General features: G+C 39.6%; 1 protein-coding gene across 4 annotated transcripts in view; it reads left to right on the forward strand.

The window, feature by feature from the left end:
• The window catches only part of LOC131033457 (uncharacterized), a 262,765-nt gene that overhangs the window by 154,652 nt on the left and 83,713 nt on the right, over positions 1-24,400 (forward strand). For all 4 annotated transcript variants that reach the window (XM_057964694.2, XM_057964692.2, XM_057964693.2 and 1 more), the window contains exon 11: positions 2,027-2,193. In XM_057964694.2, coding sequence (XP_057820677.2) covers positions 2,027-2,193 — 167 coding nt within the window. The remainder of the gene's footprint in view (positions 1-2,026; positions 2,194-24,400) is intronic.

A 24,400-nucleotide genomic window follows, 5' to 3' on the forward strand; every position in this document is an offset into this window, starting at 1 on the left:
AGTCACAATTTGAAAGCAAAGTCAATGGTCATGCCCAGGCAGAAGCATTTTGGTCATTCCCACAACTCCTATCCAGCTCCAAGAATCAGAGATAAATCCTTGATCATCCAGAGAGAGAGAATCAAGCCTTGCAATGAAAAATTAAGTCATTCCAAAACACTTTGAGTGACCATGTGTTGTTGTGAATAACCAGTAGAATACTTACGTCCTTATTTTAATTCAACTTTAGCATCAATCACTTTGCCTTGACTTCCAGCATCCAATACTTATGAAGCCCGTCACAAAGTTCTCACACCAATCTCTGTGTATCTTAATGGCTCCCACTTTACGTTTTTCCTCAACGCACACACACAAAAACATCACATGAGATTTTTAACTAAGAACAATAACTACACCCAACTAATATATGCAATCTCTCTTTTAAAAGAATCTTCTTCATTTACAGCTCCATCCACATCATGATTTTTGTGCTTCTGGAATACAAAAAAACTATTTTGTTCCATTAAGCTTTTGCCCCCCTTCCAAAACACGATGCTTCCAGTTTTTAATACAAATAAAAAATCCCATAAAAAAAAGAACCACAATCTCTTTTGTAACCTCATTTGAATGTTATTTTTAGAAAAACACTTAACGCATACAACAGCCCACATCATAAACAGTTTTTTTTTTCATCATGTTCAGAACACGACCTGTGCTTTTTAATGCACCCCCCTGTTCACATCATGAACGTTTCTTTTAAAAAATCTGTCTTTTCTTCAAAACATGACCTCCTTGATTTCGTAACACAGCGATACACTAATATGTGCCAACAGGTTTGTTTACAAAGAAACTCTTTTTAATGTCCAGAAATTTTCCAGAAACAATAATGCCACCATCAGAAAATTTTACTCTATTTGCAAGAGGAATGATGGTCTGTAATAACTCTAAACAACGCCACGATCAGAAAATGTATGTCACATCCAATAAAATATTCAAATCATTTGCCATGCCAATCGCATAATGCTAAGAACTGATAGTTGGAAAGAAAGAATAATACCACCGCAGAAAGACGTTTCAAAAGTTAAAAGCAGCTCCATTCACACAATGGCCAACATATCAAAAGGTGAATTAAGAGATGATTCCAAAACTCCATTCAATAATACCTGACGCTATCAGAATGGAACAAAAACACACCACATGCAACCGCCCAACATCAAAATATCACAAACATAAAAGGTTAGTTTGATTCCATACAAAAACATCCCTTTTTTACATTTAAAGAATGACATGTCACTCAGTTTGACTTGGCACATGTCAGCAGGTGAAGTAGACACTAGAAAGCTTAAGTGGACAGGCAACCAGCTCAAATAGATAGGCAAGTAGCTCAAGCTAACACTCAGGCAGCTCAAGGAGGCAAGCAACCAGGGAGCTCAACCAAGCAACCAAGTAGCTCAAGCAACTCAAACAAGTAGCCAAGTAGCTCAATATTTCATTCCAATTCTTAGTTTAGAAGACTTGACAAATATCCTTTAACATCAATGATAAAATGCTCAACAGATCACTCAATTACAGCCTTTATGATATTCTAGTAGTTCTTTAGTTTCTGGCAAAATTATCCTTTTTGAACCGTTCATGTGGTGGAGGTGATGCATGGTGATTATTTCTCAATCATATCCTTAACCAAATTTCATTATTCGTACTGTTCCAATAAATATTGCTAATTATAATTGAGAAATGGGTATTGTGTAACCAGAATACAGTAATAATGCCGTAACCATTTTATGATGATATTATAGAAATTATAGATTGAGGGTATATTAAGATATTCATGGTGTTATTATGTCTCTAAGATGGTTCATTGGTTTTTTGTTTAAATTTCATGTAGAACTTATTGAGGCTCTAACTTTGTAGAATTTTGTCAACCAGTATGTATTGTAGTGTTTATGGTTGTTATGATAATAAATGATTACAATATGCACACTTCTGATTCTTGGAAGTATGTTTTGGTATATCCACCATGGTCATAACTTTTTTCACTTCTTCACAGGTGTTTGCCACACTTAGTCCTATCCCTGGGTTCATGCAGTGGCTTCTATCAAAGCTTGCTCAATCAACTTCCGAGAACAGTACAGATTTGGGGGAAGCATCAACAAGTACTTTTAAAGAGAACTTACTTCTTCCAGAAGAGGAGAAGGCAATAGTAGAGGCATTTGTGTAAGTGATCATTATGTTATCTTTTGCTAAATCTAGCATCTACAATTTTCCCTTTTCTTTAACTAGATAGTTGTGAGATACCCTTGCTGATTTCACCCCAAATCCTTGTAATATTTTCCAAACAATTTTGACAAATAGTTGCAAAATGTCTAGTTTTCAGATCAGATTTGGATTGTAACCAGCTTCACATTTTATAAGAACTCGGAGTATTACAACATGGTGCACCTTATCAGCTATGTCTTCCAACATATTCACATTCAATTTTAATCAACTAAATAGAGATATTTGCACACTGAATAGCAACTAAATCATAATAAATGAACAGCTATTACTGGACAGATTTGCAGAAATAAATTTGACAGATAATTTCATAAATCCGAGTTTGATATAAATATTGACCAATCTGCACTACTGTGTGCAGATGATTAATATAAATCCCTGCAAACTTCTGACTTGGAAATGCTGTGGAAATACTGTGCACTTTGACAGTGAAATGGCCATGTCCAAGTTGATAAATTCATGCGTCCCACTATTACTTGGACTTGCACAGACAACATTAAGTATCCATCAAAGTTGAAGGTCTGTGCTGGCTTTATCACTCCTCATGTCCTTTCTGCAGGTATTCATGTAATGTCCCCACCTTTTTAGCATCTCAGTGGAGTTCTTAGCCTTTACATTCTCCGAAGGCTAAGTGGAGAAATAAGGAGAAATTGATTAAATTAATTTCTTATTAAGTCATTAAATAAAATAAAATAAAAAAAGGTGACTTTATATTTAATTAATTTAATTAAAAGTGACTTAAGTGATTTATTTAAATATTTTAATGTTATTATAAAGTTATAAAGTAACTTTATAATAATAAAGTCACTTTAATATTATAATGTGTGAATATGTCTTTAATCCCACATTGGCGAAGAAAGTGTTCGAGCTCTCATAAGAAAGAATAAAAAGGGACTTAAGAGCTCATTTTATATCATCCATCCAGAGAATTGATATTTGTTTGTTATGAACTTGGGAGAAGAAGCCAAGGGTTTCTGATTCAGTCAGCCATTGGAGAGCGACAATTCTTCAGTGTTGCAACCATTTGAGGTGGTGAAATATCCACTAAATTTGGCATTTCAGGAGAGCTTCATTCTGGAGTTCTATTTGGGCTTTAAAAAGAAGGGAAGACATCTAGGGTATGCAGATTTTCGAATATATATTAATTGCAGACCTACAGTTTCATTTGGCAGCCATTAAAAATCAGAATTGAAGCAATCATTTCAAAATACAATTGCTGCTACAGTACCCGCGCTACAGTACCGCCGTACGGACTGCTACAGTGCCGCGTGAACAGTACCGCGTGAATAGTGCCGCTGTACGGATTGCTACAGTACCGCGTGAACAGTAATTTTTTCAAAAAAATTAAAATTTGCAGTTGGCAGATTTTTTCAACTACTGGGACAGCAAAAATCAGGTTTTATCTTACATTGTAATGAATTTGTTTTCCAGGCATATTGGCCATAAAACAGAACAAACATTCCCTTGATAGTTTCGTAAATTAATTCCAGCAGTAATATTATTGTTCCAGTATTATTTTAAGCATAGGAGTTTATTCCAGTATTGTTTCATTGCTCATTATTACCAACAAAAAAACACAAAAAAATCTATAAACATTCAAAAACCAAAACAAATTCAAATCTATTGCATTCAAAAGAAACAGTCAGCAGAGGAGAGCCAAGTTGGGTTCTTACAATTCACCACTGAATATCAGATTGAGATATAAATTTATTCCTCCAAGTCGTGAGGTCGCTGGTCCAAAAGGAAAACACCCAGGCTGAAGCTTCAAATGCACTCTTATTCTCTAAATATACTAATATTTTCACTCCCAAAATATAATTTTGATACACCATACAATATTCAGAATATGATAAACTTGTTTCTAAATAAGAAATAAATGCAATTATCTTTGTTTATGAAACAAACCCTAAACCTTACAAATTTGGAGACTTCACAAATTTGCCCAAATGTGAACTATGTCACAAATTCACCCTTTAGGAAGAGCTAGGTTTTCATTGAACCCTTCTATCAATCTTTTGACTTTTGAAGGTTTTCATCCTCAGAATCTGCTTCAAAGTTTCATAAATCCAGTCATATCAAATCCATGAGCCTCCTTACTTCACCCAACCAGCCTGCTTATAAAGAACTCCAAGAAACTTCTAGAAGATTAGGTTACTTTCCATATTAGATTACATTCCATTTTTGTAACAAATGGAGAAATTTAAATAATTTCCATATTAGGTTACATTCCATTCTTATCATAGCTAGAGAAATTTAAATACTTTACACATTAGGTTACATTCCATTTTGTCAAAACTCAAGAAATTTAAATACTTTCCATATTAGGTTTCTTTCCATTTTTGTCACATCTGGAGAAATTTGAATTAAGTGACTTATTTTATCATTTTCACTTTATTATCAATTAAATTAATTAATTAGTCATCCCTTAGAAACAAAAATTAATTTTTTTGGACAACTTATTTTCCATATTAGGTTTCATTCCATTTTGGTCACATCTGGAGAAATTTGAATGAAGTGACTTATTTTATCATTTTCACTTAATATTCAATTAAATTAATTAATTAAAGTCATCACTTAGAAACAAAAATTAATTTTTTTGGACAACCTATTTTCCATATTAGGTTTCATTCCATTTTGTCACATCTGGAGAAATTTGAATTAAGTGACTAATTTTTTGTTTGGACAACCTATTTTCCATATTAGGTTTCATTCCATTTTTGTCACATCTAGAGAAATTTGAATTAAGTGACTTTTTTGGACAACCTATTTTCCATATTAGGTTTCATTCCATTTTTGTCACATCTGGAGAAATTTGAATTAAGTGACTTATTTTATCATTTTCACTTTATTTTCAATTAAATTAATTAATTAAAGTCATCCCTTAGAAATAAAAATTAATTTTTTTGGACAACCTATTTTCCATATTAGGTTTCACTCCATTTTTGTCACATCTAGAGAAATTTGAATTAAGTGACTTATTTTATCATTTTCACTTTATTTTCAATTAAATTAATTAATTGCAGTCATCCCTTAGAAATAAAAATTATTTTTTTGGACAACCTTTTCAATTAATTTAAATTAATTCACTATATAAAATTTGGGGACATTGCAATCCTCCTTGCCCAAGCATTGCTTGCCCACAAGCAATTCATTCCTACACCACCAAGATCCCAAACCAGCTGTATGAACAACACTACATCATTCTATTGCTCCACCTTGATGCAATCAGAATTACTGAAACCCACGACTTTGTCATTCTGAAGTATTCCCACTATCAAACTGTTTAATGGATCCCAAATTTTGAATTTATCATGACTTCTAATGGAGGAATGATGATTGTCCCTTATCCATCCAACATGCTCCAAACTTGGAAAATCCATTGGTAAGGCTGCCTACTCAATCACATTATGCTTGTTTATCGCTGTCATCATCCAAGTTGCTGCTGCCTTTGGTGCTTCACCCACGAAAGCCTTGAATGTTTTCTTCTTCCCATCCACCATGAACTCCAACTCCATTTGCTGGAAATCCTGAACATATCATCCAAGAGAATGCAACCATAGAATTCTTAATATGATATTGGAATCAGAAGTTCCAATCATGTAAAAATCATCGATGATGGTGTAGTCATCAAATTCAGTGCTCATCTGCAGTACCCTCTTGTTGCATCAGCCATCATCACATGGAATCCTACAAAATCCTCAAATGGTAATCCTCTCCTTGCCACAAAGCAATCACTCACAAAATTATGAGTGACACCGCTATCTACCAAACATGTTACTTGCTGTCCATTCACAACTCCTCTTTTTTAAAATGGTAGATACATAATACTTGGAAGTAAAGTTTTAGCACCATGTGCTAAGGCTGTAATATCTTGCTCCTCATTGTCACTCTCTGAAGTATCATTAATTGTGTCATCAACATCAGATGCAACTTCAATATAATACAATTTACCTTTTTCCCAGCAACTATGACTCTGCCCCCATGGCTCTTTACAAGTGAAGCACTTCTTACACAACTCATTCTTGCTCTCAAAATCCAGCTTCTTATCATCTTCCTTTCTTGGCTTGGATGGAACCTTTGATTCCTCTTGAGATGACTTATTTTGCTTGGTATTCGAATCCTCATAATTGTGCTTTCCCTTAGAGGTAGAAATCTCCATGTGGCGTGCTCTCTTGATGGCAGCAGTAAGAGTAGGAGGGTCAAAGGCTTTAACCCAACCATGAAGTGGCTCAATCAATCCTTCCACAAAATGTACAACCAATCTATGGTCTAAAATGTCGGTGACCATAAGTGAAAGCTTCTGAAATTCAGACTCATGCATCCACCAAACCTACTTGCTTCAAATTAGCCAACTCACGAAATTGCAATTCTGGATCTTTCTTGTCAAACCTGTCAATCAGTAGTTGTGTGAAGTTGGCATATGAAGTGATGTGAGCATATCCCAAGGTGACCGATCCATGTTACCACCACTCATGTGCATCACCATCCAAGTGAAGAGTAGTGTACTTGATTGCCTCCAACTCCACCCTCAATCAACCTTGGAAGAACTTCTCTGTTCACTCCAGTAACATCATGTTATGTGTGCGAACTTGAATAATGCAAATGAGAGTCAAAAACCTCCTTTTGTAGGGTTGAAGGGAAAAAGAGGAATTTAAAATTCAGAGTAAATTACTTTCCCTCAAAAGTCTTTTGCACTTTTATAAAATAACTTTATTTCTAAGTCCACTTTTCCCTAGACGTCCACTTTTCATAACAAAACAAAACTTTATTAGATTCAAACACTAAAGTTAATATTTTAATGTTAACTTTATAACTTTAACAATTAAATAATCCAAATCACTTTGCAGAAAGCACTGCCAAGGCATTGAAAACTGAAATTGAACATGCCAAGAAGGAACTTACGCTGAAGAATAATGTTGGGTGCCAAAAAAGGCATTTACTAAAATTACAAGTGTCCTCCAAGAACTGTGGAGAACAACCCATAAGGCCCAAAATGCTACAGAGAGCATCACTGCAAACCACCACCAAATGCTAAGAATGTTGGAACTCTCCTAGCTCACCTGGAAACTAGTTGACATAAAAATGGGGACATTACATGCAGAATGTGTATAATCCCTATATTCTATAATTTCTAAGTCTTATTTATGTTTAGGTTATTGCTTTGAATGTTGTATTATATTTCTGCACAACATATCAACTGAACTCCAAACCACCACCAGATGCCAAGGAAACCCTAAATTGAGATCTCCAAGAATGTTGGAACTCTCCCAGATCACCTGGAAACTTGTGGGAAACCTCAAAAACTGGCCAATGATCATAGAACATTATAGCATAAAAATGGGGACATTACATGCAGAATGTGTATAATCCCTATATTCCATAATTTCTAAGTCTTATTTATGTTTGTGTTATTGCTTTGAATGTTGTATTCTATTTCTGCACAACATATAATTTTCATTGGTTTGTGAGCAGAATGGTCGTCCTTTCCTAATCAACCCCTGATTGCTGGAATTTTTTCTTAGAAGTAAGAAAAAATGGACAAATGATTCATGACCTTTTTCTTGTAGCTATTGGATTATACTATGCTTTTAACTTAACATATTTATTGTTCAAGCCTTATGTAAGAATCAAATCTTGTTTATTGTGTGTCTGCTTGTAAGAACCCGCCTGTTGGTGTATGTTTTATCATCTACCAAACATTAGAATAAAGTACCCAAAGATAATTTACCCTCTCTTGAACAAAATCACCGCGTATGCTAAGATTTCTAGAAGATCATATGGCAATTCCAAGGTTTCTTTTGTCAGGTCTTGACGTGTGGATAAGCTCAATGGGCGTTGTGATTTGTTGGTAATACACAAAGGGACTTACGCTTAAATGAACTGTCAACAACTTTGGGACTTAGATGGATTTGTCAATTAAAGCTCTCTCTCTTTCTTTCTTTTTGGGATTTTCGGGGTTTAAGACTTTCAAAAAAAAGACAAAAGGTATAAGGGTTGAGAGATATACTCTAATCCTATGAATTCCAGAGACGGTATTGATTCGGTGAACTCAATAAACCACACTTTGATTCGCCTCACTTAAGACAACTATACAAAGTGGATGCAATCTTCAAAGGATGTGTTTTGATCGGAAGTTTAAGCATACACAAAATGGAAAGCTCAGACTAACTTTGCACAGTGAATGAAAATCATCCATTCACCAAAAGTATGAGCAAAGATACACCATAAACCAATACTTATTAGATCTTTCATTCATCTAACATACATGAAATAAAATCTAAACTATTGTGTTGAGGAAATTGAAAACCTTGCTAATCATTCAGATAAAAGAGATTACAAAGCTTTAAGAGAAAGCACACAACTAATGTATTATCTGGAAATGACCTTGTTGCAACAATATTTCAAAAAAACTCACACTCTCCAAATGAGAGGAGGCAACCTTATATAGGCGTGCACAAAAGTTTTGAATGGCCGAGATCGAACAATGATCAAGGGCCCAGATTGAAAGATCAAAACCCTAATTAGGGTTTGTTACAACTAACTACCCTCAACCAATGAGACAATTATATTTGGGGACACTTGTCCTTCTTGCTAAATATGAACCAATAATAAAAATAGAAGGTTGTTGCATTGTGAAGTGTTCCCTCCAGAAGTTTCTGTGGATAAGTCAGGTTCATTGAACCTGGACATGTCGACTTGGAACAATCTGATTGGTTGGAAGATGACGAGGCGTCACCTCAACGTGTCGGATGTCTTCCTTGAATTCTCCAATTTGTGTCAAGAAATTGTCTAAGTATGGAAATTTGTTTCTTCTTGTCACCATCTGATTCTGATTGGGAGCTTGTCTTTAATTTTTTAGGAGATGAAATCCTTCAAGAAGTTGTCCTGATTGCTTCCATAGGTAATCCCTAGCGGAATAGGTAACCCTATCCGTCCCTAGTCTTTCTTCCCAATCCGGTTGTATCACATCATCAGACAAGTCATTTTGCCATCCTGAGACCATTGATCGGAGGATCGTCTTGTCGAGTTCTTGCATGCCTTTTAGGATTGCCTCGCATGCATCGTGTTCTTTATCAATGATTTCCTTCGCATCATTCTTCATGTTGATAGTCCAGTACCACTCTTTGAAAACGTCGATACCATGAGGGTGCAGGATGTCAGAGAGTGCAGGGATCTGTGCTTGGGTCCAAAAGAGAGCATTTATGAGGGGAAGAGTAGCGGCAGCTACTTCATGCATTCTAAGGGTGGTCTCTCGATGGTGGGCCATCTCTTTTACTTCTTCAAGGATTCGTTCTCCCCTTCTTTTGATGTCCTGTATCCATTCCCTGACGGCCCTTGCAGTGTCTCGCACTCCTTCAAATTCTGTTGTGGTTCTCTGTGCTAATGTTGTCGGGGGAATATGGGACTTAGAAGCATTGTGTAATGGTCTCAGGAGTTGATCGATGTATCCTTCAGCCTGCTCAGCACGAGCTCGATACATATCCTTTTCAGCTGTTATTTCTTCAAGTTGCCTGAGTATGTTTTGCACTGAATCCTTGAATTCCTCCTTCTCTTGTTCCTTAGTGGCTCGTCCAATGGGGACAGTCGTGATGCTATAATCGGCCAGTGTAATCTGATCTACTGGCTTGTCTAGGTGGTTTGGTGGTGGCCTTGTGCTGGGCTCTGGCAATTAACCATTCTTGAGGTACAGCCTGGGCTGATGCTATGGTTAAATTTGCACTTTGTTCCTGGATGTTCCTAGCCGTCTCATCACAAATTTGCAGTTGTTCCATTACCGGAGGAGTGGAGGCGGTGTCAAGTTCTTTGCTTGCAGCCGAATTTTCTCCTACTTCACTGAACAATTGTCTGGTGCCTTCGCGCAATGGTTGCTCTTTGGTCCTTTCGAGCTCGCGAGTCTCCTCTGTTTTTTGCTCTCCTTCAATGGTAGAGTCATCTTTGGTAGTATTATGGAGCAGCAATTCATGGCGTCTCTGTTGGGTGGGTTCGTGCACTTCAATCCCCTGAATGGATGGAATTTCTCCTTCTTCAATTTGGTTACCCGACTCGACTGATTCAATAGCTCTTAGTTCGGCGTCTACCATGTCGGGTGTGGGAGGGTCATCAACTCCAAATGTATCAATGTCGCTCTGGGAAGGCGGAGCAGGTATATAGTCTAGCTCTACCACATCATCGGACGAACTGGGGTCCTTTGACGATGAAGTGACCTCTGGTCTCCTAATGGGAATCTTTTCCCTTCTTGTTCTCTTGGATGTCCGAGTCCCTCTGCAAGCCTTAGCCTTCTTCCTCTTCTCGGTCTTTTCAATTTCTTCCCTGGGTGCACTGGAAGTTCCCTCATCTTCGGAGGACTAAGAATCGAGGCTACCCATTAAGTGGTAGGTGAACTGGACTCCATGAATTAGTCGCTCAATTTGTTGATGCAACCATTGGTCTGTATATCTTGTTGGGGCTGCCATGACTGCCTCAAAATCAGTGATCGGGTCTTGCGACCAATCAACGCCTGGCAAAAGATGCCTTGCTACCTCAAATTCCCAGACTTGCAGACAATTCTTTGAATCTGTGAGTTGATCTTGGACCCGGCGATATTCATAGAGTCGCATTTGTTGCACACTCAACCTAGAATATTCACGCCTTTGGACCTCATAGTCATCAGAGCAGTTTTTCCAATAATCTTCAACCGATTCCTTTGCTCTGTACCGCCTGCCATAGGCTCTCTTTGCCAGATTGTCGTGAACAAGAGCATTTCCTCGGAGAATTCTCTTGTATGCCATATAAGGCTAGCTCTCCAAAGGATTCCTCCGCTTGAGATGGGGTTTTTAGATGGATGTCTTGATTGCCTAAAATCATGGGGAATGCAAACCCAGCTAGCTTCCTGTCTCTAAGTAAGCTGCTTGTCGGACGCGACTTCCTTGCGACCTCCATAAGAACTATCTTGTCGGTTGGGTACCGTGGAAGCCGGAGAGGGGCACCATCAAAGCCAGTTATCCGGATGTAGGAGAACCTTGGGAACTGGATGAACCAGGCTCCGTATCTCTGTACCAGAACAGTAGCTTGCTCTGAGAGCCTTATATGCAATCCTCCCTGCATTAGCCTAACTAGGTGCATTGTGAAGGCGTCATTGACGCGCTCATATTGACCAACCGCATAGGCCGGGCTTTTCTTTTCTCTTTGAGCTATATCCTGATAATGCAGCTGTGGGTAGCAATCATACACTTTTACCTGACCAGGCCCATTCCCAATTTCACCTTTCATTATTAAACCTGGCAGTGGTTGGTTCTTGGCGAACATGTAGACCAAATAGGAGGTCATAGTGAAGTATTTCTTTGTTTCAAGTTCTATCAGCTGAGTGTGGATGTTGTCGCTTATGATCTGGGCCCAGTCAAACTTGGATTTCCCAGCGAAGACCTGCTCGTGAAGTAAAACATCCATTCTTCAAAGTAGTTGGATTGGGGAAGTCCCATAATCCTGCTGAGCAATGTGACCATGTCCCCATGCTCATTGTGAAAGTCGCTTCTAGGGGTCTTTTTCCCAATCTTGATGCTTGGAGGTCTTCTCTCCTTGTACCACTCTTCATTCATTAGTGCTCTGCACCTGGCGGGATTCATATCATACACCCCCTGTACTTTGTCCATAGTTGTTGCTATGGGGTTGTTTGGAAAGGGAATGTCAAATGCGTCACCAATGGCCTCAGGAGTGAAGTTGGCAAGGGTCATGTTCTCGAGGAGCACCAATCTGGAACCTGGCTGGTAATGTCAGGCAGCTTCTACCACTAACTCATAGTTTTGCACTGCTGGAGGAAATCCCGCCGTTGGGCGATGCCCCTTTCCATCATCTGTCTAGGCCTGCCATAGGCGTTAGGGGAGAAGACTCGATTCTTGAAATCTTGGATATCAATATGGCCCAGGTCGGTATCACCGACACTGTCCCAGACACTCCGAACTTTTGACTCCCTCAGTCCTCCTCTTTGATACTGATATTTCATCCTTTCAACTTTGCGAGGGATATCTAATTTGGATGCTCGCAATGTCTCGGCTATAGCAGGCGTCTTTGATGATTCTACCTCTGATTTAGGCACCTGCACAGCCGGATGCGGATTACGAGGCGATAAAAGGGAAGTAAAGTGGGTTAGATAAAGAATATTCCAGCATTCAAGGATTAATTCAAAAACCGAATTAGAAGAACAACATGATTTTGTTAGTTAAAAGCTTGGTTGATTTAAACCCAAGTATTTATGAAGCTTTTGATTGCGAATTTATACTTAAGCATTTTCGGGATCAATTTTCAAAATGGACAAAGCTTGAGAAATTTTCCTAAGTTTGAAAATGCATTTTCTAGCTGATTCTTACGAGTAAGTTCTGATTTCAATTGCTTTGCATGACGCCTTACAAACGGAAAAAAGATGCGATTTTGAAGATTTAAGTATTTTAATCAATTTTTTGCACAGACATCCATCCAATTTGTAAATATTTCAGACGATCGAGAGAGGTAAAGCGTACTTACCTGGTGAAAATGGACGGCGAGAAATTGCCCGATTTGCCCTGCAAGAATGGATGGGAGAGTTCTACAAATTTTGAATTTCAACGGTTAACTTTATTCAAATTTTCGTGCCTATGGTTTGAAAAGAACTTGCAGTTTTGAATTTTAGACTTAGCGATTTTTTTACCTTGGGCGAAATGGTAATTGAACTTGAATGTTTGAAAGAGTTTATGTCAGCGATTTTACCTTGGGAAATTTCAGCAAATGAAGGGAAGGGGGTTTCAGATTATGAAAATTCACGCTTCTGCCCTACGGTGAGCCATTACGGAGTTTACTGTGTTTGCAAGATTTGTACAAAAAAAAATTGCGATCTTACCTTTGATGCAAATTGTGCTCTCTGGCTCCACCCTCCAAACCTTACACGATCCTCTTTCACGCGATTTTACCCTAACTTCGGCGGAATGAGGGAATTTTAAAAACTTCAAACATTTCGCATTTTCATCCTCCAAATCCCGAACTTCGGTGCTTTGACATGGTTCGCAAACTTCACTCTCTGCGCTTTCTCTTAAACGTGATCTTCAGAGGAATGAGGGATTTTGCCAATTTAAACACTTCGCACTTCCACCCTAAAATGCGATTTTCGGCGCTATGAGGGTTTTGAAGATTTCTTAAACTTCGCATTTATCCCTAGCCTTCAGCATTCTAGAGTGTTTTGCTAATTTCGGGCTCTTTGACAATTTTGCCAAATTTCAGACTTTTGACATTTCACTTAAGGGGTCCAAAATTTGGCCCTTTGGGCATTTTTGCCAACTTTTTAACTTTTGACATTTCACTTAAGGGGGGCGAGGGGCATTTTTGCCAACTTTTTAACTTTTGACATTTCACTTAAGGGGTCCAAAATTCGGCCCTTTGGGCAGTTTTGCCAACTTTTTAACTTTTGACATTTCACTTAAGGGGGCCGAAATTCGGCCCTTTGGGCATTTTTGCCAACTTTTTTAACTTTTTATTAAAAAGTACGAGTTTTGGCACTTGGGCGAGTTTGTCAACCTTGGCACTTTGCAAAAAAAAAAAAAAAAAATTTTGCTCCTTCTCTTCCAGCTAGCAAAAATCGCCATTCATTCAAATCTCGTAAACTTTGTAAAAACAAACATCATGTAATCTCTCTCATCGCTCTTATGCAAAAATTGGCAACTTTGGGTCCTCATGCAACCCTCAGACGCGCTGTCCCTTGCTTGGTGGGCTTCACCAACCTCTATCATCTCACGCCTATTCAAGGCGATTTTACAAGCTTGAACAATCTCTTGGAATTCGTGCCCAAGGGCTCGACTGACCTAAACGGAAACACCGGCTCCTTCGCTTAACATCGTCATCTTATAGACCAATCGCAGGCTCGCTCGAAAGGACACGAGACACTCTGCGCGAAACTCAACAGGGCGAAGACGGAAAAGGGCCCAAAAAGAAAGGGGGACCCTGTCAGCGACAGGGAACGTGTGCAACGCACAACAGAACCCTAATTCGAAATTAAGGTTAGGGCTGGGGAAAAAAGTGAATAAAAGAAGGAAAAGGTAGCCATTTGTGACTGTGAGATTTTGCCAAGATCTAGAGGCAATGGAAAGCACAAATAAGAGAGAACAAAATAGATGATAGGAATAAGCTGTATTCTATCAAGATGCAAAATATGATCAACTGGATCATTATAAGATGTTCAATAGTTGCCCGTCCAAACAATGTAGATGAGCCTGCTTATATAGGCAAGGCTTATGGATATGTGAGCACACAAAAATGACATGTGGCTCAATAAGAAACAATGGTAGGTAGGAAATAGATGTGGGTAGGTAGGAGAAACAATATAATATTCCACATGAGGTGGATCACCCACTGAATGTGGAGTGTAACAACAAGATAAGTCCACAAAAGGTGGAAATTCTCCTACACGCACTATCCCAATGTGGCACAAACACCCAAGTGTCTCATACCCAAACTACTATTAAATGCATGTACCTAAGTAAATTTAAGTAAAGTGTAATAATATCCATGATGAATAATTATTTACACCAACACCCCCCCTTAAGTGCAACTTAGGGGAATGCACTAAAGTCTAAAAATGCAACTAAGCAATGCAAGATAGGTCCCGGCTACAAGGCCATGTTAGGTACCCATGTACAAATGCAAATGCACACAAACCAATGCAATGAAATCTCTCATAAAGCGGAGAAAGAGAGAAAAACCCAATGGCAAAAAACCCTCCCCCAAAAAAGAGATGATGAAAGTAAACAATACTCTCAATGATGAATGAGAAGAACAAAAAATATGTCCCCCCCATAAGAGAGAAGAGACCATGAAGCCCTCCCTCAATGTCGAATCTCCTGCAAGGATGGTCTAATGATGTTGACCAAAATACCTCCCCATAAGGAAGAAAGAGAGCCTATGCTGCACCAATAATGTCAAAGTGTGACAAAACCAGGTACCAATGTCGATGACGATGAATCACTCGCTGCAACAAAAAGAAGATTAGGCATGGAGACAACTTGCTTTGAGCACCAACTGAATACTCATAAATAGCAAAAATACTGGTAGAATCCATGTCTCATGGGATCCATGCACCAAGTCTCACAAGATATTCCTAATCTATCTGTATAAGAGGATTACATCAAATAGTCAACAATGACAAGATACAAAGAGGTGTGGCACTTTATGATAGTGCGAGTACAACATTGCTCAAGCAAGAGCATACATCATGATAAAATATTCGAATGTGGAAACATGAAAATGATGCCACCAACAAAGAAGCCCTATAGAATATTGCAGATGAAGATGCCTCCGAATGGAATTTCACCAAGAGATATAAATGAACAACTGACCCCCCATAAAAAGATCATGTTGGCACTTTGTTAACGTGTCTGGAATCGCATTGCTGCAAACTCCATACGGCCAACACAGAATAGAATAACCAGCTGAGTATCCTATCCTCTCTTGAGATAAGGAAATCCCTAGTGCTATTTTCTGCATTTTGATCAAAGGGGATAACCTCAAGGTTTCGTTTGTCAGGTCTTGACTGCGGGATTTCTCAGTGGTTTGATGTGTTTATGCTAGAAACACAAGGGGGACTTACGTTGAGATAGGCAATTTATAAATAAGTTCCCTGGAACTTTTATGATCTTTCTTATCAAATGATTTCGGTTGAGTTTATATTGTTTTCAGTGGGACTGCGGATTCTCTTGATAAAAAAAGGGAAAAGGGAGGGAAGGATAGAGAGAGAGAGATACATGAAATGTAAATTTTAACTAAGATAGCAGATTCAATCAAACAGACAGACACCTCCAAATAACTAGACTAAGCATCACCAGCTACTTAAGCACAATGTTTGCATAAATCCAGTGCAATCTTCAAAGGAAAAACAGGATTTTCATGTTATCAGCTACAACATTAGAACTTTTAGATTCATAGTGAGTATTCAATAACTGAACTAAGCATAACAGGTTCAGATTAACCATACAGAGAGAAAGGCAATCAGCCATTCCCCAATGGTGTGAACTGCGAGGATTCTATCAGATGTTTGCTTGAAAATGCTATGTAAAGTAAATAAACATAACTGAAAAATTTTCTAAATTAGTGAAGAAGGAGACCATGCACTCACAAGGAAACTTGGAAACAGTCTTAATCTTTGCATTAATTCCTGTAAATTTCGCCAGAGCTTTTGCAACAATCCAAGAACTTCTTGCAAAATGAGGGAAAACCAGTCCCTTAAATAGGCTTCAAAAAGGATGAATGGCCCAGATTTAATATAAACAAATGGCCCAAATTCATCCATAAACAATGGCTGCCCATACCCATAAATGGGAGGCAAATATCAACAACCACCCCAAAATGGGCAATAACGACCCAAAAAAGGATAATTAAATCTTATCCAAAATTACCCAAAAAGGTGCATTCATAAAGTTTTACATTTTAGTTGACCTGAAAGTCAAATATGACCTTTTGGGTGAAAAGGTGCACTTTTCAGAATTTTAGAAAAAGGAAAAGCACTTTTAAAGTTTTTTTTTTTTTTATAAAAAAAAGGAAAAGTACTTTAGGAAAGCACTTTTTCTTTTTCAGCTTCACATTCCTTTTCTAGAAATTCATCTTCACCATGCAGATACTCCTGCGAAAGATCCCGACCTGCGGCACGCTCTCCGTGAACATATTCCTGGAACCTGCGGCACAATTGGAATAGCAGACCGAATGGAGGCATAGGAGGATGGCGAATTTTATATTGCATGCCCTCAAGGTACTGGTCTACCTGCTTCAGACCGTCTCGCCAGTTGGAACAATTACGTTTGAAGCACGACAGATCTGAGTGGAATCGACCGGCAAAGCTTAGGTCCTCAGTGGAATAAGTTATCTTATTTGTTCCCAATCTTTCCTCCCAGTCCGGCTGTATCACTTCGTCAGATTGGTCATTTACCCATCCCGGAACCATTGATCGGAGGATTATCCTGCCAAGTTCTTGCATGTTTTTTAGAATTGCCTCGCATGCATTATGTTCTCTATCAATGATTTCCTTCGCATCATTCTTCATGTTAACAATCCAGTACCACTCTTTGAACACGTCGATACCATGAGGGTGCAGGATGTCAGAGAGTGCAGGGATTTGGGCTTGAGTCCAGAAGAGAGCATTCATGAGGGGGAGAGTAGTGGTAGCTATTTCATGCATTCTGAGGGATTCGCTTTTTACCTCCAACAACTTGACTAGGGTGGTCTCCCGATGGTGGGCCATTTCTTTTACTTCTTCAAGGATTTGCTCTCCCCTTCCTTTGATGTCCTGCATCCACTCCCTGACGACCCTTGCAGTGTCTCGCACTCCTTCAAATTTTGTAGTGGTTCTCTGTGCTAATGCTGTCGGGGGAATATGAGATTCGGAAGCATTGTGCAATGGTCTCAGGAGCTGATCGATATACCCTTCGGCTTGCTCAGCACGAGCTCGATACATATCCTTTTCAGTTGTTATCTCTTCAAGTTGCCTGAGTATATCCTGCACTGAATCCTTGAATTCCTCCTTCTCTTGTTCCTTAGTGGCTCGTCCTATGGGGACAGTTGTGATACTGTAATCCGCCAGTGTAATTTGATCTGCTGGCTTGTCTACAGGCGGGGTGGCAATGTGAAGAGTGCGGTTCCTTTGCTCATCTTTGGTCACTCTAGAATACGCCTTGGGCTTTTTCTTCCCCTTAGCTTTAACTTGGTCTATGCGCGAGAAAATGTCCTCCAGATCAATAGGTGGTTTGGTGGCGGCCTTGTGCTGGGCTCTGGCAATCAACCATTCTTGAGGTAATGTCTGGGCTGATGATATAGTTAAGTTTACATTCGGTTCTTTGGGGTTTTCAGCCGACTCATCACAGATTCGCAGCTGTTTTGCCACTAGATGGATAGAAGAGGTGCCAAGTTCCTTGCTTGCAGCTGAGTTTTCTCCCACTTCACTGAACAATTGTCTGGTGCCTTCGTGATGGTCGCTCTTCAGCCCCTTCGAGCTCACGGGTCTCCTCTATCCTTTGCTCTCCTTCAACGGTAGAGTCATCTTTGGTTGTATTATGGAGCAACAGTTCATGGCGGCTCTGTTGGGTGGGTTCATGCACTTTGATCCCTTGAATGGATGGAATTTCTCCTTCCTCTATTTGGTTACCCTGTTCAGTTGATTCAATGGCCCTTAGCTCAGCTTCTAGCATGTCGGGTGCGGGCGGATCATCAGCTCCAAATGCATCAATGTCACTCTGGGAAGGCGGATTAGGTATATAATCTAATTCTACTACATCGTCGGACGAACTGGGGTCCTTTGACGATGAAGTGACCTCTGGCCTCCTTATAGGAATCTTTTCCCTTCTTGTTCTCTTGGACGTCCGAGTCCCTCTGCAAGCCTTAGCTTTCTTTCTTTTCTCGGGTTTTTCAATTTCTTCCCTAGGTGGACTGGACGTTCCCTCATCTTCGGAGGACTGAGAATCAAGGCTACCCATTAGGTGGTAGGTGAACTGGACTCCTTCGTGAATTAGCCTCTCAATCTACCGATGTAACCATTGATCTGTGTACCTTGCTGGGGCTGCCATGATTGCCTCAAAATCAGTGATCGGGTCCTGGGACCAATCAACGCCTAGCAAGAGATGCCTTACTGCCTCAAATTTTCGGACTTGGAGGCAATTCCCTGAATCTGTGAGTTGATCTGGGACCTGACGGTATTCAAAGAGACGCATTTGCTGCACACTCAGCCTAGAATATTCACGTCTCCGGACCTCATAGTCATCAGAGCAATTCTTCCAATAGTCTTCAACTAATTCCTTTGCTCTGTACTGCCTGCCATAGGCTCTCTTGGCCAGATTATCGTGATCGAAATATTTTCTCGGAAAATGGTCCTGTAGACCATAAGAGGCCAGCTCTATGAGGGATTCCTCTGCTAGGGTGGGAGTCTTCAGGTGGACATCCTGGTTGCCTATGATCATGGGGAACGCGAATCTAGCCTGCTTGCTCTCTCTGAGTAAGATGTCGGCCAGACGTGACTGCCTTGCGACCTCCATAAGAATTATTTTGTCGGTTGGGTACCGTGGAAGTCGGAGAGGGGCACCATCAAAGCCTGCTATTTGGATATAGGAGAACCTTGGGAACTGGATGAACCAGGCTCCATACCTCTGTACTAGAATAGTAGCTTGCTCTGAGAGCCTTATGTGTAATCCTCCTTGCATTAGCCTGACCAGGCGCATTGTGAAGGCGTCATTGACGCGCTCATATTGGCCAACTGCATAAGCTGGGCTGCTCTTTTCCCTCTGAGCTATATCTTGGTAGTGCAGCTGCGGGTAACAATCATAGACCTTTACCTGACCAGGCCCATTCCCGATTTCACCTTTCATTATCAAACCTGGCAGCGGCTGGTTCTTGGCGAACATGTAGACCAAGAGGTCATAGTGAAGTATTTCTTCGTTTCAAGCTCTATCAGCTGAGTGTGGATGTTGTCGCTTATGATCTGGGCCCAGTCAAACTTAGACTTCCCAACGAAGACTTGCTCTGTGAAATAGAACATCCACTCCTCAAAGTAGTTGGATTTAGGAAGTCCCATAACTCGGCTGAGTAATGTGACCATATCCCCATGTCCATTATGAAAATCACTTCTTGGGGTCTTTTTCCCAATTCTGGCGCTCGAAAGCCTTCTCTCTTTGTACCACTCTTCGTTGATCAATGCTCTGCATCAGGCCGGATTCATATCATATGCCCCTTGTGCTTCATCTATAGTTGTGGCCGTGGGATTGTTTGGGAAGGGAATGTCGAGTGCATCGCCAATGGCCTCCGGAGTGAAATTGGCAATGGTCATGTTCTCGAGGAGCACCAGTCTCGAATTTGGCTGATAATGTCGGGCAGCCTCCACTACTAATTCATAGTTTTGTACTGCTGGAGGAAATCCCGCCGCTTGGGTGATGCCACTTTCCACCATCTGTCTAGGCTTGCAATATGCGTTAGGGGAGAAGACCCGATTCCTGAAGTCCTGGATGTCAATATGGCCTAGGTCGGTATCACCGACATTGTCCCAGACGCTCTGAACTTTTGACTCCCTCAATCCCCCTCTTTGATATTGGCACTTCATCCTTTCAACTTTGCGTGGGATATCTGATTTGGATGCTCGCGATGTCTCCGCTGCAGCGGGCATCTTTGATGATTCTACTGCCAATTTAGGCATTTATCCTACACAGCCGGACGCAGATTACGAGGTGATACAGAAGAAGTAAGGCGGGTTAGATTAAGAATACTCCAGCATTCAAGGATTAATTCAAAAATTTAGATTGGAAACGGAGCGACATTTCTAGCTAACAGCTTGATTGATTTTAACCACAATATTCATGAAGCTTTTAATCGCGAATTTATACTTGACACTTTCTGGATTAATTTTCAACAAGGACAAAGCTCAGAAAATTCTCCTAAGTTTGAAAATGCAATTTCTGGTTAAACCTTAGGAGCAAATTCTAATTTTGACTGCTTTGCACAACGTTTTACAAGCAGAAAAAGATGCGAATTTCGAAAATATAAGCATTTTAATCAGATTTCACACATACGTCTATTTGATTTATAAGAATTTTAGATGATCAAGAGAGACAAAGCGTACTTACCTGATGAGAGTGGATGGCGAGAAATTGCCCGACCTTGCTGCGTGAAGCCGAATGGACAATTCTGCAAATTTTGGAATTTCAACGGTTATCTCCTTAATTCGAATTTTCGCGGTTGTTGTTTGAAAGGAATTTATCATTTTAGACTAAGCGATTTTTACCTTGGGCAATTGGTAATCTAAACTTGAATATTGGAATGGTTTGTGTCAGCGTTTTACCTCGAATGCAATTTATACTTTCTGGTTCCCCTTTCAAAATCGAACGTGATCCTCCCTTACGCAAAATTCAGCAACATGGAGGGCTTTGCCAACTTCTAAACTTCACACTTCGTTCCTGTTGACGTGTATTTTGTACACTATCAAACACAGAATAAAATACCTAAAGGTACCTTATCCTCTCTTGAGTAAAGCCTCTGATTGCTGAAGATATCGCGAAAAAGGATCAATCAGGATGACTTCAAGGTTCTTGTATGTAGGGTCTCTACGTGTGGATAAGCTCTCTGTGGTATGATGTGATTTGCTGGAATCACAAGGGGACTTACATTTGATGATTGAACGTCTGATCTGCTTTGAATATTGCTGGAACACAGGCTCTTACTAGCTTAGATTTGAAAAAAGGAAAAAAGATGAGGGCGAGGAAAGGATCTAATCCTAACATTAAGAATGTAAGAGCAATGAATGATCTTTGGTGAAATTCTAACTAAGTCTTGTTTTGACATCCCAGGACCATCTCCACAAGGTTAGTGCGATCTTCGAAGGAAAGCTTTATGATGTTCAAATCATCACTGCAGGCATAGACACCATCAGGTTGATGCATATCAATGAAGAAGCGACAATTGAAGTTAAGCTTAAGCTGAATGATTCCAGTTGACTACGCAAGGCAAGTCTGCAATCAACAAACTGCTAGTAGTATGGATGTATGAATTTCACCATCAATCAAGCATATTTCTTCTACTCATCTAATAACATGAAATCAAATATGAGAAGTATAAAGACCATGCAAATTGTCGAATCGACCCATAAATTTCACCATTTCTTCAATGAAGTTACAAGTCTTTTACAACAACATCTTGGCAACAATCTTTGCCTTCTCTCTCTACTCTACTCTAATTGCTATTCTCTCTCTATCTTCTAACTGCTTCCAACTATTCCTAACTATTTCTAATTTTCTTTACAAAATGAAATGCCAGGGCTTATATAGTGCCCTCAATACAATTCGATGGCTTAGATCAATTCGAGATCGATGGCCAAGATTTTACAATGAAAACCCTAACTAGGGTTTGTTAGAACCATTACATAACATTTAATGCTTGACCAATGAAATAATTGTATTGCTTGGACACATGTCCTCTCTGGAAAAATCGACCAATGGATAGCCGGGGTAGGTACATCGGAGTTTGTGCCACCTTCCATGGGTTAGGTACATTGAATCTGGACATGTTGAGGTGGACCACACTGACTGGAGAAGTGATGACTAGGATGCCACCTCGTCTGACACTTGTAACTTGGTAAATATTCAACTTGATGTTGTTGAGAAGCTAGCTTTAATTAATTCATCTGGAACTATCTGCTTCTTCAACGAACCCTTGTTCTAACTTCTTGTGTCCTTGATGTGCAGGATGATTGATGTACCTCGCCTTGGAATACTGGATTGGAGAAGTCGCCCTTGATGACGTTAGTCCAAAGAAGGCCGTCCTTGTTGATGCTAGGCTGGAGGAGGTCGCCCTTGTCCTTGCTTGATTGTCCTTGATCTGGCTTGATTTTCCTTGAAGAGAGTCTTCCGATTTGTAGATCTTTCGAGCTTGGGAATCGCCATCTTGACACCTACACAACATTTCACAATTAATAATATATCTTGAAGTGTAGAAAGGAAGATTCAAGATTCTAATTTTAGGAAACTTCATGATAAATCTTGAGTTGTCATTTCCTAATTTAGGATTTTCAAAGAAAATTTTAAATCTTCAAAAAAATGGTGCCAAGGTGATTACGCCATACCTCCACTTGGGAATTAATTCTAAAAAATGATGCAAAAATAGGAGAATTCGCTAGGCAAAATGTAGATCAAGACTCCCTTTAGCAGAATGTGCCCCCTTTAGCTTGGAAAAGAACTCCATCTTCCACTAGCTTCTTCAAGATCTGGAAATTCGTCTTCAAATGTCTTCAAAAATCTGGAAATTATCCTCCAATCTAGCAAGAAATACGCCTCTCCAATAGCCTTCAAGATGAATTTCGCCTTCCTTAGCCTCCACACTTGGTAGAAATTCGCTCCACACAAGCTAGATTTCGCACCTCCTTCCTTGCTTCTCCAAATCGCACTTGAAAGGATGATTGAATGATTTGAATTGTGAAACAACACCTCCAATAGATAGAGCGCTCACCTTCCACTTACCCATGAGGCCGACCTTGCAAGTAAAGGCAAAAAAATAAATAAAATTAAAAAAAAAGAAGAGGCCGACTTGATAAAATGAATAAAAATAATACCTCAAGCGCTTCATCTTTTAATTTTAATTTAATAATAATTCATTTCAAATGCCTCAATAATTAAAATTTCGATTTTTTAAAGGCATAAATTAATTATTAAATGTTTTGCGCACTTATTAAATGTCAATTTAATTTCAAAAATATTTCAATGTTTTATCGAAATTGGCATTTAATGTGTCATAGATGATATTGGCGTCTAGGCATGGCAAGATAATGGACATCAACAAGATCGCTCTGGTCCCTAGGAGAGGGACAGGAGCGCCCTTACACTTTAGCCTTGCAATTCTTGTTTTTCACGTTCAACACTTCATCCTGGACGTCCAAAATGGCATTTTACTTGAAACCTTGAGTTTGACCTATTCAATTTTTGGAACGAATGCTCCTTAGAACCATTTTCGCCCTGGTCCCTGGGAGAGGGACAGGAGCGATTTTGCATTTATAAGCTCACTTGTGTTTTGCTAGCTTCGAAAATTATCTTCAACGGATCGATTGCGTCTTCCTTAACCCACCTCAAACGCGAAACTTGCCTTCCTTTTGCCAAAAACTTGTCTTGAGGGAAAATCGCTCTGGTCCCTTGGAAAGGGACAGGAATGCCCTGGCCTTTATGAGCTCATTTATGCCTTGTTAACTTTCAAAACTATCTTCAATGGGTTGATTACGTCCTCCTTCATGCCTTTGATGTCTCAATTTGTCCAAACAAGGTCAGGAATGACTCCACTAAGCTTTTTCGCTCTGGACCCTTGGTGAGGGACAGAAGCGCTTCGTCTTGGTCCCTTGGAGAGGGACAGGAGCGAAATTCGCTCTGGATCCTCAGTGAAGGGCAAGAGCGAAATTTGGCTTTTTGAACTCTCTATCAGGATAATTTTTTTATGGAATATAACATTTAAGTATAAGTCACTTATACTTTAAGTTATATTCCATATATACTTTCAGGATGTTTGAGAGTGGTTTCAGACCTCCAGGAGTTATATTGCAAAATCTAGTTTTTTGAGGTTTTTCAGTTTCCAGACTAGTCAAATTTCAGGATCAGGACTTTCAGACTTAGCCAAATTTCAGGATCAGGACTTTACTCCATCAGGA

This window comes from Cryptomeria japonica, chromosome 4 (genome assembly GCF_030272615.1).
Source record: "Cryptomeria japonica chromosome 4, Sugi_1.0, whole genome shotgun sequence".
Taxonomy (NCBI): domain Eukaryota; kingdom Viridiplantae; phylum Streptophyta; class Pinopsida; order Cupressales; family Cupressaceae; genus Cryptomeria; species Cryptomeria japonica.